The sequence below is a fragment of the Chaetodon auriga genome, chromosome 3 (assembly GCF_051107435.1).
Source record: "Chaetodon auriga isolate fChaAug3 chromosome 3, fChaAug3.hap1, whole genome shotgun sequence".
Taxonomy (NCBI): domain Eukaryota; kingdom Metazoa; phylum Chordata; class Actinopteri; order Chaetodontiformes; family Chaetodontidae; genus Chaetodon; species Chaetodon auriga.
Genome location: NC_135076.1, coordinates 9550779 through 9567479, shown reverse-complemented (window position 1 = coordinate 9567479; position 16701 = coordinate 9550779). Strand labels below are relative to the sequence as shown.

The window sequence follows — 16701 nt, the reverse complement described above, 5'->3', positions numbered from 1 at the left end:
ACACACACACACACTGCACACAGTGGCTGATGGAAGATTGTGCCCTCTGTTTGAAATGACAGAAATTCAAAATCTAAACTAATCTGACTGCACAGAGACACAGATTACAGCCAAGGGGATTACATGGGCCACTGGGATGCCACTCGACCACTGTGTGTGTGTGTGTGTGTGTGTGTGTGTGTGTGTGTGTGTGCATGGGTGTGCATGCGCGTGCCTGCCTGCCCGCCTGCAGCAGCTATAGCAGGAACAAGACATTCATCTCCCAGCATAAACCGAGAAGAGCAGAAATATATAATAGTCTGCTCGGATCGGCTTTAATTCCGTGTGCTGTTCATTCAGTCAGGAAATACAGACGTTAATATGTTTTATAGTACACGCAGTCCTGGCTGAGCGGTGTGATTGGCTCACGGGTAATTCACCAGTGATGTTCTTAAATATGACATCAGAGATACATCATCATTAAGAACGCATTACCAGTTTAATCTCTGGGATTCATGCGTCATTCATAAACGATCAAATGTGTAATTTCACTTTTCCAGAACTGACATTTGTCGCAGTTTGTTTTACCTGATGAGTGAGATGACGATCAGATGATGACAGTCAGGAGGTGGAATGCAACTAAGTACATTAATTGAAGTACCGTACAAATTTGGGGTACTTGTACTTCAGTATCTTGTAGCTTTAGCTAACAGTTGACAGTGAGCAAAATGAAAAAATACAACTGAAACTGGTAACTGTTTTGATAATTGTTTCATTTCATATCAAAACATTTCATGGTTGACTTTGGGCTCTGGGTAATTGGGACTGCATTTCTCACTATTTTCAGATTTTTTATCAATAGATTAATGGAGAAAATAATTAGCAGATTGATCCATAATAGAAATAAGTTGCAGTCCGATACAAAATAGTTAGAAGTGAGCTCTGCCTCAACCAACTAAACAGTCAAATCCTGCTTTTATATTCATTCATAATGACTCTCATATGATATCATTTACATACATCGAATGCATTTTTCTGCATCGAGTATTTTTACTTTTAATGCTTAAAGCACACTTTCCTGATAATACTCACATACTTTTACTTAAGCAACATTTTTGATGCAGGACTTTTACTCGTACCAGAGTATTTGTACGGAATGGTAGTACTTTTACTTCCTCCACTGCTGCTGATATGTGATGGCATATGTACTGATACATGGAGCCCAGAAACAGTGCGAAATATGACAAAGCTGTGATAAACATGAAGCTTGAACGCAACACGAGAGGATGGTGTACACAGATAAAACACTGAATATAAATTATGAATGTGAAAAGCTTTACCGTAAACTTCAGATGAGCATTTTAATGTTCGTTACGGGCAAACAGCCTTCAGCGTTCACTCTTAATTGACACACTTGTCTTTTGTTTGTCTCTGACAGGTCAACGGTACAGAAGCAGACTATGAGTATGAGGAAATCACACTGGAGCGGGTAAAAGCATGAAAACACACCAGCAGCATGCACGCCTCATTATACACACAGGAAATGGACTCAGTCACATCAACCTTGGTGTCAGTGTCTCCATGTGTTCAGACTGACCCCTGTCCTCCGTCAACACTCCTCCATAATCACGCTGAAACACCATCGGTGCTGTCGAGAGCAGAAATGATTTTGAGTGTATTTAAACAGGAACCTGTGCTGAGACAGAAACATGCAAACAAAGACTGAGGAGGTGTGAAGAGAATGAAAATATTTCCTCTGAGGGGATCTGACAAGTCAGTTATTTGTATTAATTTGAGTGAGCTGATATCTCTATTCCTCCAGATCTTTATATACTTTTTAAACTTTTGGCTGAGTCAACAAAACAAATCTTACTTGACAGCACATATCATTATACTTGCTTACATCCAACTAAAACAAGAGCTCAAGATCATTTTGGCAGCTATGACCAATGCTAAATGTGTCAAGCCAACCAATATAATTGAATCAGCCAATGCACTGCACAGAAAAAGCAACATCTTGCACATCGTGATATGACCTTGTTCATGTTGTGTATCACTTCAAATAAAACAGAGTTTGAAAAAGATGCTCAGGAGGTGAGCTTAAAGGTCGGCGTGAATAGTTCTAACTCACAGCAAACTGCAAAATAAAGAAACGGTGTGGATTGCGAGTGATTGTGTTTTACAGCCTGAGGTCACACACGTCTTATTTACCTCCACCTCTCACTGAGGCCTTGCTATATGGGCAAGTTATTTTGAATGGCTGGAAAAGTGACTTTCTTATCTTCTAATGCTGTCTAATTCTGCGTAAACAAAATCATAGGAACCAAAAAAAAAACACATTTATTAAGATTATTCTCATAAAACTCATTTATCTTTCCCTCCTTTATCTCATCATTCTGCCTTTCCTTCCCTCAGTCTCACCATCGGTGCGGCTCTGCTGACACTGTTTCCCCGTCCTCTCTGTTCCTTGTCCATCCTTGCCGATTTTTTTTCCTGATCCCCCCATTATATTCCCCTTTCTCTCACCCCGAGGCTCTCCATCTCTCCCTCTCTCTCACTCACTCTATTCTCTTGTGACCTGGTTCTGTCTGCTTGACGGGATCTGCTTTAAAGACACTGTGGACACGCACGCAAACACGGGCACAGACAGTACACTCGCTTTAAACCCGGTGACAAAGCATGAGAGAGTGAGAGAAACATACACAGAGCAATGGCTGCCATCAGTTTTCAACGACTGGCTGAAGATATAATATTTGATAGATGCTAAGATTTAAGAGGACGTTCTAATTCTTCCAGTTTGCCTTCTTATATAGACTACCCAGGAGTATCTGGGTGACTTTTCCATTATAGTGTTTATTAATGACTAAAAAGCATTGTAGAACGTCAGCTGGTGTTTATTTTTCCCTTTAAAACACACTCTGCGTCTGTGTGTGTGTGTGTGTGTGCAGGGTAACTCAGGTCTGGGCTTCAGTATCGCTGGAGGGACTGATAACCCTCACATCGGAGAAGACCCCTCAATCTTCATCACCAAGATTATACCTGGAGGGGCCGCAGCCCAGAATGGACGACTCAGGTACACACACACACACACACACACACACACACACACACACTGAAATAACACACGCACTTACATTCTTTTAGTTCATCTGCGAATGAGCATATGTAAGTATGTCCAGTAGACATTAACAGAAGAATCGAGAGCACATGAACACACGTATGTTTGTTGATACACATAATATCACTTGTTGTTACAGTAAATCAGTGAAAATCTACAACAAATAAGATTATACAAAAGAGACAACGGACAAAATATAAATAAAATATTGTAACTCTGAGCGTAACCAAAACCTGGAAGACTTCAACAGAATGTTTAATTTAGCTGAGGCCAGCTTTTTGTCACTGAATAGAAGACAAATCCTCACAATATGAGTGTGTGAAAGGATGGTAGATTCACAACACGAGTACAACTTTACTGATCACAGACAATTATTCAAACTAACAAACGGCTGAATACACCAGACTGACAATAAAATTCGATCTTATGCAGCATTGTAGAAAAGTCTGGCTGTGCAAATTGGGTCGGTCGCATATTTATGTGACTGAACCAGGAATTTCATATAAATGAGTCCAACTATAGGCACCATTAGAGAGGAAAGAAGCCAAACAACTCAAATATGGTGTCAGCAGCATGTTACCTCTTTGCTTTCTTCCTACTGGACTTGTTTCAGAGTGACAGATGTGTTTATCCTTTGTCTTCATCATATACTCCATACGCAGGTCAAATGTTGTCTTTGCTGTATGTGACTTTGCTGTGCAGGGTGAATGACTGTATAGTCCGAGTAAATGAGGCAGACGTCAGGGAGGTGACCCACAGCGGGGCTGTGGAGGCGCTGAAGGAGGCGGGAGGTCTGGTCAGACTGTGTATACGACGCCGGAGGAGCCTCACTGAGAGAATCATGGATATCAAGCTGGTCAAAGGGCCCAAAGGTGAGAAAATACGACAGTGGTAAACAGAACAGGCAGTGGAGTCTGTCCTATCTCACTACTTACTGTCTGATAAAGAAACAAGGGCGTACAGACATCAGGTGGAGCCTGAAAGTGAGAAAGTATGACGGGGCACAATTTTCTGATTTCCATGGAGAAGTAATATGATTGAGCAGCAGAAAAAACATTAACAGAGCAATTAAAAGGCCTGAAATATGAAATATGCCAGAAGGTATAGTTTACCTAATGTGATTTCTCTTTTGATTCCGACCCTGTAATTGAACTGTATCGGCTCTCAGAAGTGGTGGAAGGGCTCAAGGGAGAAAATGAGAAAATGCAGCTCTGCAGCAAATGGAAATATAACATTAAGACGATCCTCAGGAAGCCAGGAGTCAGAAACATGAGCTGCTGATGTTTTCTCTCAGGTTTGGGATTCAGTATAGCAGGTGGAGTAGGAAACCAACACGTCCCGGGCGACAACAGCATCTACGTGACGAAGATCATCGAGGGAGGGGCTGCACACAAAGACGGACGACTACAGATAGGGGACAAACTTGTAGCTGTAAGAAAGACCTTTTTATTCTTCTTCACTCTTCTTTCTTCTTCTCTGCATTTATGCAAATCAGTCCAATATGCACTGCAGCTTGCAGTCCACATCAAAGCAAAGTTTTACTACAACATTCAAATGAAATGCAACATTGAAGAAGTTTGATGCAACAACTTTCACATTAAGATATGATTTTAGGTTTATTGGCCACATATAGGTGATGAATATCCCTTAACATCGTTAATAGCATCGAGTGCTGCATGATATGAATCACTATGGTGACGTTAGATGTCATAAATATCCCTTAGTAACACAATATATCAAATGATTTGCCCTTAATAAAACCAGGAATGTAATTCGTCCACAGTAATGTTATCAGACGTAGGATGAGAAAAAACATTACCCCCCCTTTATTAAATTCTAACACATTACCAACAGGGTATGTTGTGTTCTAAATTAGATGTATTAGTGAAGGACAGTGCACAAAGGTATGATGGTATCACATTTCTCCTCTTCTGCTCTACTTCTGAGCCTGTTAAAGGTGCAGCAGCAGCAGACCTTTGAGCATAAAAATAAACACAGCATGATCAAAGCTTCTTCTTCATGAAGTTAATGCCTGTATATGATACAGTGTGTGTCTCCATGTGGCTCCAGGTGAACGCCTCCTGTTTGGAGGAGGTAACTCATGAGGAGGCAGTGGCTGCCCTGAAGTCGACTCCTGACGTCGTTTACCTCCGCGTGGCCAAACACACCTCGCTTTTTATCAATGACAACTTCCCTCCACCCGACGTCACTAACTGTGAGTACACATACACCTGAGACTTAGACCAGAATACAACTATTGTGCTCGTTCTATTCATTTCTCCCTTTTATCCACGACAACAGACACAGCTTGCAGTGAAACTGTGTTCTGGTGGATGTAGCACACATCATTGCAGCCAAGAAGCTGAAGCATTTTAGGGCCAGATGGTGTTAAACTATAAAGAACAGCAAGGAACAAAGCCGATGGTGGAGGTTTCTGCTTTGGGTGGGTTTGTAAAAAAACACCCATCAACTGTTCAGCTTTTTGCAAAGGCTCTTACTAGAAATGACAAGTTAATTTGCAGAAACAGATAAACGCCATTCTTAAAATGAATAAACAAATGCAAGTTTGACCAATCGTCCCCTGAGGGCACAATGAAATAAACATGATTTATGAAAATACAAAAATATCTCATCAAAACATCCAACCGCAATTTGACTGATATTCCCTGGAGCGCCCAAAAAGCATTGTTCATGGAAATAAAACAAAAAAATGGAGATATCTGTTTTTGCAAATTAACCTTCCAACTGTAACAGCGCAGCAATTCCCAGACCACCATCGTTACAAGCAACCCATCAAAGCAACATGCTCAGTGGCTGATAGATATTAACAAACACATATTCATGTCTTTTTAGATTAGATCGTCTCGTGTCTCATTACATTTACTATACTGTGCTAGACAAAGGAGCAAGACTAGGAGGGGGAAAGTTGAGGTACAAGTAAAGGAGGAGGATTGTTTTTTGGGGTTTTTTGTAATTAGCTGTGCTTTCAAATGACTGTGCCGTTGTCAGTGGTGAAGGAAAAGACCCCCCCATGTGTGAGTAGCAGCTCAGTCGGTGGCTGAATCGAATGCAGACATCACAAAACTCACCCCAAGCTGCGTCAGAATAGCATCAAGTCATCAGAACAGCTCCGAGGGTAAAAGGTGTAAAATGAATTGTTAATGGACTTTGCCGTAGATTTCCACGTCAGGGCTGAACGCCACAGGGGACTGCTGTGTTTGTTCTGGTGGTATAGAGCCATGAAAATGTATTACTTTGGTTACCTGGAGGAGGACTCTGAATTGAGGATGTTGTGAACTCCACGACGTGTCGGGTGAAAACATATCTGCGAGATGACCCTGATCATCATGTGCTCATGCGGTGTCCACTGTCATACTGAATGCTTACAGTGTTTTCAAGCCATTTAAGTTGGTTGGAAACATGATGGTCTGAAAGATACAAAGATGACATCAACCAGACAGTTTTAACTGTGTTATATAAGAGTCTGATTATCAGACTGGGTAAATTTGGTCCACTGGATTACAGCCACTTGTCACCTCTCCAAATCAGCATATTATCAAACAACATGTCATTTATCACCGCGCTGTATCTAACACATTACCAAACAGCATGTATCACACCATCGTCGCTCAGCATACCTGTAACTGTATACAGTACATCAACGCTTGTAACCGATGGACCAGAGATGCAGTGTGAGCTGTGATTGATTAGACAATAAATGCACTTTTTGATTAGAGCCAGTTGGGTGATGACAGTGCTTCAAATTCAAAATCATACTAAGAGTACATGAAAGTACAATGAAATGATGTTTCATGCATGACAGTACGGTAAAATAAAAAACAAATGTATGTGTGTGTGTGTGTGTGTGTGTTCCTGCAGCGTACTCCCCACATCAAGACAACCACATAAGCCCCTACATGAGCGGCAGCCAGTCTGTAAGCCCCGCCCCACTGACCACGCCCAGGTACTCACCACTGCCCAGAGCCGTGACTGGAGACGATGACGTGCCCAGGTGAGACCCGTGCGTGTGTATGCTTCTCTGATTTCAGGAGATTTCTCAGGTTTGAATGTTACACTCAATAGAAACATCAAATACTGTAGTTTCAAAAAAGATGGCGGATCTCTTCAATCTCTTCTCCTTTATTGCTCGTCTCATGTCCCCCTCTGAGGTTTTAAGTGGCCCTCACAGAGCTTCATGACATCAGATTGGGAAAACAGAGTCCTAGAGAGCCCGAAATACACTGAGTGACCTCTGTCCCTGCCTGCTCGCTCTGCTGCTGTGTGTGTTTGAGTGCGTGTGAGCGTGTGTGTTTGGCAGGAAAAGGCAGATGGCAGTGCGAATTTTGTCTGGCATGTAAACTCAGGTCACATATGTACACACACAGACACACACACACGCAGATACACTCTCAGTGCTGCTCTACTGTCTTTAATCCATTTTAATGGACGGATTACAGCCCATCACAGCCCGCGTCACTCAACTGGCGTCACCGTGGTTACCAGAATATGACTCATTTCGTCATGACCCTCTGGGCCAATCATAGCGCTTTGATTATAATAAATCTGATAAGCCTCAGACTGACTGCAAAACGGTCATTTTGACGTCTGCCCCTCTTTTTTCCTCTGTGTCGGTGCCTTTCCTTGAGTCTCTCGGTCATCTCTTTCTCTTTCACTCCCTGATTAGTTTCTCATGCAAATAGAGGATTATGGGTTTTAATAAATGTCCTCTGAGCGTGCAAAACTCTAAGAACATCTGCTTCCTTTCAGCAGGTGATTTCAAAGCAAACAAGTTGATTTATTCATTTGTGCTGTGGTACTGGGGATGCACCCATTCATCCTTTTCCCTCTACCACTGCATACAACTCACTGATACCATTTCACTGTGAGGTATCAAAACCTGAAACACAGAATCTTTATGACACTAACAAAGAAACAGTGTTTAATGTGGATCTGTCTCATCTGGAAACTGATCCAACAGTTTTGGACTGGTGCATCATTAGTGATTAGAGACCATTTCAGGCAGAGACGATAAAGAAGCATCGAATCCAAATTTCACAGACTGTCTACACAGTGCATGTTTATTTATAAATGGCCTGATTCTCTCTCTTGGATTCTTGGAATTGTTCTGACATTATTCATCATTGTTTTCAACCACAATTAGGAGGATGACATGATGGTCCAGTGGTCCTCACAATGAGGTGTGAGAAAGCCTTAAACATGTATTAGCGTGTTTGGCTCTTGTTGACTTGGATTTCCTACAAATGCTCTTGTTTACTCCCAATGTCTAAACACAGTCAGTATATGCTGATTTGCTAAAGAATCGACTCAGTGTGTGTGTTTACCATAGCACCACTAACTGTGGTGGTGCAACAGAACAGAGACAGTGCAGTACTGACATCTACTGGTCATTGTGGTGAATTATCCTAAGTTTGAATACCCGATTCTCCCACAGAGATGAACCATCAGAATACAATACGCTACAGTAACTGCGCAAGACAGCTGTATTGTTTTAATGTTTTCTTTTGTAGTTATGTTTTAAATATAAAACAGTAAATTAATAAATTATTCATCCTGTCATTGGTTCTTAAATTTGAACTTTAATCAGCAAAAAGCATCAGTTGCAGTCATCATCCAATAAAATGCCTGCAAAGCTGATAGAAATATTATAATTATGTAAGAATTTTATGCTGAAAAGTAGGATACCATCATCCTTTACTGTAACGTAAATGTGTGTGTGTGTTGAATTTGTCATTCTTCCAGAGAACCCAGGCGGGTGGTGCTCCAGCGGGGGTCCACAGGTCTTGGTTTTAACATAGTTGGAGGGGAGGATGGAGAGGGAATCTTCATCTCCTTCATTCTTGCGGGAGGTCCGGCTGATCTCTGTGGGGAGCTACGAAAAGGAGACCGCATCCTGTCGGTATGTGCTAACACCTGTTACACACACACCTGTTACACACATATAACACAAGTACTGTCACCCTTTCTAACACTGAGAACTCATATTCCTCTGTTATTAGTGTATAGGTTATATAGGGTAATCATGGGAGACATCCTGTCTGTTCACTTTCCCCCAGAGCCTCGTCATACATCTCAGAATGATTATCAGCAGAGCAGTAATAATACCTGCAGAAGCTGAATATTTTGAACTTGATCTGATCTGGCATCGACAGCAATCTCAATTTAAAGAGAGAGTTCAGTCAGCTGGCATCGTTTCCTTTGCACAGCGCCAGTCAGTCACCACTAATGGCTGATGGGGGATGCGTGTGCTAAATCTGTATTTTGTTTTCCTCTAAAATGAAACATGGCTTTAATTTTCTTCAGACAGCATTCAAACAGGATTTAGTCATCAGACTGGAGAGGCGCTGATAATCCCTTCAGAATGGCTGTGACTGTATTATGATGCAAGTGCTGACATGACATGATTTTATGCATTAAACAAACCTTCACAAAGTACACACATACTACACATGCAGGCATACACGACACTGGTCACCTGTGAGTTACTGACCCACTGAGATGTACAGCGTTCTCTAACTGTGTGTGTGTTTTAGGTGAATGGCGTGGACCTGTCCAGTGCAACACATGAGCAGGCAGCCGCTGCTCTGAAGAACGCAGGACAGACGGTTACCATAGTAGCACAGTACAGACCTGAGGGTGAGTACTGCAGATAAGCACAGTGTATTACCACCATCTCATGTACAGGTTGATGCATGAGTAAAGGAGGATGGAAATGCTGCTGAGCAGAACACATTTCATGAAGTACAGACCTCTGCTGAGCTCCGGTGGTTTAACTTGCTGCAGTGACGCACAGGTGCACTTCAGGGCCCCATGACATATCTGTTGGGTGTGATCTTCTTCTGCTTCTTCGTCTCCTACTCCTCTTCCTCTGCCTTCTTCTTCTTCTTCTTCTTGGATTTCTGGCCGCGTACTATAGAAGCCGTCAGGCACAGCCCCAGAATTTTTGACAGGCCAGAATAATTTTGGCTGAGCCTTTTAATTAGAGAAGTTAACACTGTTTGTCTTCTCTGTGACAGTTTCCAGCTGGTAGTCCAGCTAAAACAGAAGTGACTGATATCATGCTGTGGGGGTCGTATCTGGTTGATTATGACACTTTTTCAATGCGGAGGTAGCTTATTATTTGGATTTGAATTTTATTTAAATACCATCTTGTTTGGATGATCTGGCTGGATTATTATTTGTGGAAGTTGACTGAAGGGAGAGAGACAGAGAGTTCGACTGCTGGGTGAGCTACATCGACTTCAGACGAGAGGGAGAGTGGTGCACTGTGCAGTCAGCCAAATGGTCAAATGGTGTATGCTTGTGTACAGAGACATTGGCAGCCAGCGTAAGATGACCTGGTGTGATTGGTCCAAGCTTCACACATTCATTTTAAAGTATATGTTCTTCCACTCCCACATACAGCTATAATTCTCCGATCTGCAGGAAAGGGCCAAAATTAACAAAAGGTGTTTTTTTGCTTAAAAGACAGAAACAAAATCCATTGTTTATGGGCATAGGAAAAATACACACACCAGGTTTTATATTATTTTTTAGTTAGTGGTTCTCTTATTATTACGTTGTGGCTTAATGTTCAGAATCGTTGCTTCAGAGTAATTAGCAACAACAAGACACTGATCAGCCTTTTGTGTGTACTGAGGTTTTGGAAAATCACTGCACAACATACAACACATACACACACACACACACACACACACACACACACACACACACAGTGAGGTTTCCCAGCAAGCACCATCCTGGATATTTGTTTAGTGGGAGTGACTGAGACGGCCGTAACCTAGGAAACCAGGTTATAACTAATGATTGGCTCAGCTAATGGGATGCTGTCATGGTGGGAACACACACAAACACACACACACACACACACACACACACACACACACACACACACAGCATCAGGTCCCCTGTTCCTGTGAGTCACCTCAAAAATGTGTTTACTGGAAGAGATTGTGTGTGTGTGTGTGTGTGTGTGTGTGTGTGTGTGTGTATGTGTGTGTGTCGTGTTTGTGTATGTGTATGTGTCTGGTTCTGGTATCATCCATGTATTATTCAGTTGGAGAGGAGGTCCGGGAAAGTATTGTGTCAGGCAGAACCACAGTTTGATGCACAGAATCACAGGTCCCTAAAACGTCTGAGGAGAAAGTGAAGGGCAAAATACATTAAGATGTGAAAGACAGTGTCAGAACATAATGAAGTTCCCCTGCACCGACATTATGCAAATGTATTGGAAGATTATGGAAGCAGCGTAGGGATATAACTCATACATCATTATGAAAGCCATGATATATGAATTATGAATTCTAATTTCAAAAGGGAAAGTGCGTTTAAATATAGATCCCCAACCAAGATTATTTTCTCTGTGCGAGGATTTGGGGGTTAAACTGATACTGAAAAAGAAGGAAACGCCAGGCTCAAGGTGCTTGGGTCAAACCAGCATGACTGGGGCCGAAACTAAATATTGGAAATCAATTGCATTGATTTTTTTTCGCTCCATTAGAGATTTGATAGCTACAACCTGTTCATGAAAGCTTGCTATTCTAAACAGTAACGTCACAGCTTTGCACTTAAAATATAGGGTAATGTTGTCAACATAATAGGAGGAACTGCAGTAAGTTCGCATTCTTTTCCTCATACATCAGATGTATTATGTATTTTCTGAACCGTGAGCAAAACATGTTAAGATGCTCCACTGTCCCTTTTGCCACTGATCACTGGGAGAGTTTGGTTTTATCATGTGCAGCCTAGAGACCTGAGATTCATTTAAAAGCCTTAAAAATGCTTCAGCCTAAGATGAGGAAGACCCACATGCAGAGACTCAGGATGTCTCGTTGAAGATGATACACCAAGATAACTGAAAACCGACTCGCTCATGTCTGTCTGACCTAAGTAGTCTGCAGAGAGCACAGTGTTTAAGTTCGAGAAATAAAGAAAAACTGCACCTCACAGGGACTGGCCTGTGTCTGAGTGTTCAGTTGGATCAGCACCATGGACAGCACCTGGAGCTCTTCAGAGGACTTAAAGGAATAAATGTCTTAACAGAGGATCACAAACTCACCACATACAGGCTTCAACGGTGTCCAAGTAAAATCACATTTAGTTATTTTGTTTTGCAGTCAAAATACATAAAACTAAACATCTATAAATGTGGGGCGGGACAAATTGTTCCTGATAGCTGTGCCATCGGTGTGTGAGGGTGCATGTAAATGGTTATCTCTCCTGATGGGCAGATGGCACCTTACCTGGTGATAGAATGTGTAAGTGAATGGGTGTGTGTTGGTCTGTGTTGTGGAGCGCTGTGAGTGATCGGTAAGACTAGAAAAGTGAATGCAGCTCATTTACCATGTTTTTAAGTTAGGGAAGAACGAGACTTTAGCAGGAAAGCCAGTGTGGTTTTTCAAAGAACGCTAATAGTGCTGATGAAGAACATGCTGAGCAGAGAAGAGAAGTGGACCAGACTACTGAAATGGATTGAAAATGTTTCTATGGATGCCTTCATGCAGTGTCTTCATCACCATTGGAAGTTGTTCTCCTCCACAGAGGAGCAGACTTTTTACACTCCTCATGTTTGTTGTCCTTTAAAAAAGTCAAAACCATGGAAGTTCAATGGTCTGTTGGTTTTGCTCGGTCCAGCTCTGTCTTGGCATTTGTTGGTGTTGCGTTGGGAGCGACAGCACACTGTAGGTATTAGAGGTGGGCCAGCTGGCCTGACCGAGAGCCGACTGTGCCGTAGCCTAGTTTTAATGTTCGTCCTGCTCCTGTAACATTTGTCCCGCTCAACATTCAAGAAACTATGTGTGCTGCAGCGTTTAGGGGTTTTACTCACGTGTTGTTCCTTAAAGAGGGGCAGTTAAAGATCTGTGTGTGTGTGTGTGTGTGTGTGTGTGTGTGTGTGTGTGTGTGTGTGTGTGTCTGTGTCTGTGTCGTGACTCTCATTAGTGACTGTTGAATGAACTTTATATCAAACCTTCTGTCCATGCTGGGCTTTGGTCAGCGCTGTGTGTGCATGCATGCGTGCACTTGTGGGTCCATCTGAGGACCATGTTTGTCCCATTCCCGTGGTGATAGCATGTGGTGACCAGCAGTGCTCCCTCTGTTTCACACACACACTTCCTGCCAATGAGAGAGGAACTCATAATGACCTCCAGCAGGAGAGGAAAAGTGTCCCTCTCGCCGCGTGTGTGCAGGTCTCCTCCTGTTATTTATATTAAATAGAGTATCCAGGGCAGCAAACACAACACAGCTCGGCACAGAACTGAACTGCTCATGGTGAGTGCGTGTGCGTGCATGTGCGGGTGTGTGTGCTAGCTGGAGCAGCGACACGGTTGATTTAAGCTGATGCAGCAGATATAGATCTGTGTTTATTTGAAGTACAGCAGATGGAGCGTGTTTGTCTGTGAAAAGTCTTCATGCTGCGTTAGTCCTGCCGACATCCCTCATCACGTTTCATGCTATTTTAAGCCAATTTTGTGCATCAGACCTGTGGCTCCAAAGTGTGTTCGTCCCCAAATTCATATGCCTTTGGCCAGGGAAGGCTGTTTGACTGGATGTTCTCCCAAAATTCCCATCTGTAGGATTTTTTTTTTGTAAAATATTATTTGGTACAGAACACACTTCACTTTAAGAGCATTGTAGGGAATCAGGATCAACTTTAAAGTAAATTAGATCTTCTTGCAAAATAATCATAAGACCATCATAAAAATAATAATTAATAATAACAAATTTTTCCTTGATATTACCTTACCTTTACAGTTGACCCTATATTCAGAGATACATGATACATTATATAAAGTTTAAATGGTTCTAATTTCTATGATTATCTTGATGATTATCATTATCAGTCAGTGTTTGTCATGTACTTAAAATGCCATATGAGCAGCATTTGGGTAAGTCCATAAAGTCCATAAAACGAATCTTATTCTCAAACTGTAGTAAGTTATTGTCCACTTTCTGAAAGAAAGCAATTTATGAAAATCCATTTTTGCAGCCACCTCAGCTACAAGTAGCATTAAGATATGAAGAAAGATAATGACATGCAAAATACGGACTTCCACAGAAGCTCTGCAGCCACAATGTGGAGATCACAGTGTTTGTTACTTTATCCTGCTTATTATTTAATAATGCTGATGATAAGGAGCATTTTTCAAGAAAGGTGCACAAGCTCTCTGGAGGAAGCTAATAAAACATAGGAAATATGCCAATAATAAAGATATTATGTTGATGAAACAGAACTGGAGGTATTGTCTTTATTCTACATATTCCACAAATCTGGGTGTTCATTTAAAAACATAAAAATGAGGCAGTGTTGACCTTTGAGCAATGAGCTCCTCCCATGCCATAAGTTTCCTGATGTGGGAACTGGTAATTCCTGCAGGTTGACAGCAGTATTAGTGACTGGGATTACACACAACTGTCACAGACACACACTGTCACACACATGCAGTACTATACGCACACACACACAAACAACACACACAGAGGCGGTGTCTGTCAGCAGTAATACTGAGGTGATGCAGAGAGGATTATCTTACTTCTCTTAGCCTGCTTATTGCACTTTGTGTTTGCGTGTGTGTGTGTGTGTGTGTGTGTGTGTGTGTGTGTGTGTGTCATGTACCACTTATTAAGTAGAAGATTAACAGCAACTCTATCTCTGGGCTTTCTGGCACAAAGTTGTGGGAATATTATCCGCTGCATACATACAGTAGGCTGCTCTCCTTTCTTTTCCCACTTCACTTCATCTCTCTGTTCTTTCTCCTTCGCTCAGCTTCCTTCCTTTTCCTTCGTCCCTTTCCTCCCTTTCCACCTGTCAGCTACTCCTCTCCTCCCCAGTGTTACTGGTGTCTGTGGTAATGGTCTGACTCATCGCCCACCATGTGTGATTTGGGGGATTTGAGCTGTCACTTGGAACAGGAAGGTGACTGATTTGCAGCGTGTCGCCGTGTCACTGTCATGCTTTTATTAGCTGCCAGAGATGAAACACGTTTATCAGTTTTGACATTTATTCTTCAGTTCTGTACATTAATATAAGACTTCTGTCCCCTGCTCTCCCCTCTTACCTCCCCTGCAATCTGATTCAGTTAATCAATGCCAATATAGATTACTGTACTGTATCGTATCAATTATAGATGAGCCTCTTCCAGCGCTGCTATTTTTAGAGCCAGTGTCTCATAACGATTCTTGTACGGTTTTACATCAGACTCACCAGGTGAAGGGTTTTTTTTTTTTTTCCAATTCAACTGATCAGACATGAGAGGCATACTGTCTGCGTGCACAAATGCAGGAAGGTTGTTTAACAAGAGGATTTTGATAACTTGCAGACTCCTTTTTATTATTATGATTAAGCATAGCTCACTTAATGCTTTGGAAATGGGGATCATATAATGTTATTTATCCCTGTGGAGGAATTAGATGTTCACAGCAGCAACAGTGGAAACATTCAGACAGGGAAAATGAGGAAATGGAGCAAAAAGCAGAGTTAAAGGTGCCCCGTGGAGTTTTCTTGTCAACAAATCTTGTGTATCCTTCATGCCTTTAATGCATTTCCTTTCTCATAAAACATCTGCCACCACATATTTTTATCTGTATCAAACCCCTGTTGCAGTCTTCTTCTTCACCGCCTTTATTGACACATCGCTGCACGTTACCGCCACCAACTGTCCATCAGAGGAATAGTGTGGAATCAGCATCAGGTATCCCCCGTGTGATACACAAAAATGAAGCTCACTCGTAAAAACATTGCTCCATAACCCTGAATACCTTTAAATGTATCAAAAGCCAAGAAAAGAAAAGATATTTAAGCAATAATGACTTGAAATAGGACATAAAATTCATGCTCCTACTGCAGGAAAGTAAACAAGGCGGGAAAGTACAGCTTATCTACTGCACATTCATGTATTCACTTGTAGCAATTAATAACAGTACTAACGCTCAAGCAAGGTTCAGACAAACTGGGCTCTGATTCAATATTAAAAAAGGTGATCTGAAAGGAAAATATTGGTGCAATGCACACACGCCTATGAGAGCTTCCTGTCTCCAGTGGTTCTCTGTTGGATCGCACTGAAGCTGCACAGTGCAGAGAAGGTCTCTGCCAGCTGCTGAATGGAGGAACAATGCTCCTCCAGGGAGAGGAGAGGTAAATGAAGGAAGGAGGGATGGAGGGAATATGAGCCCCAGAGCCATTTGTCTCTGTCATCACCCCTCCCCCCTTCTCTTCCTCCCTTCTACCCTTTTCCCATCTCTCCATTATGTCTTATTTTCTCCCTCCATCGCTCTGAGTCTCTCTCCCTCGCTCTTAATCTGATAATGCTGCGCTGAGGTGATGTGTGTTGACAGAGGCAGTTAGATGCTGATAATGTGAAACTTCATATCTGGCGATTTTGATGTGTGTCGCTGTATCACCAGTGGGGAGTTTGACGTCCAGAGAAAGAGGCAGAGGTAGAAGTGTGTGTTTATTTGGATTTTGGAAGCCTGGAGCGTAACCTGCTGCATCTGATATGACACAAATGTTTTAAGTAACATTTTTCATTTACTGTGTTGTGGAAGTTCACACTTCAGCTCAAAGTTCAGTTCACAGAGATTAAACGAAC

General features: G+C 42.1%; 1 protein-coding gene across 8 annotated transcripts in view; it reads left to right on the top strand.

Annotated features, from left to right (window-relative positions):
• The window catches only part of LOC143316114 (discs large homolog 1-like protein), a 99202-nt gene that overhangs the window by 60326 nt on the left and 22175 nt on the right, over positions 1 to 16701 (top strand). For all 8 annotated transcript variants that reach the window (XM_076723844.1, XM_076723835.1, XM_076723885.1 and 5 more), the window contains 8 exons: positions 1418 to 1468; positions 2928 to 3052; positions 3800 to 3969; positions 4392 to 4528; positions 5168 to 5312; positions 6977 to 7109; positions 8858 to 9014; positions 9649 to 9751. In XM_076723844.1, coding sequence (XP_076579959.1) covers positions 1418 to 1468; positions 2928 to 3052; positions 3800 to 3969; positions 4392 to 4528; positions 5168 to 5312; positions 6977 to 7109; positions 8858 to 9014; positions 9649 to 9751 — 1021 coding nt within the window. The remainder of the gene's footprint in view (positions 1 to 1417; positions 1469 to 2927; positions 3053 to 3799; positions 3970 to 4391; positions 4529 to 5167; positions 5313 to 6976; positions 7110 to 8857; positions 9015 to 9648; positions 9752 to 16701) is intronic.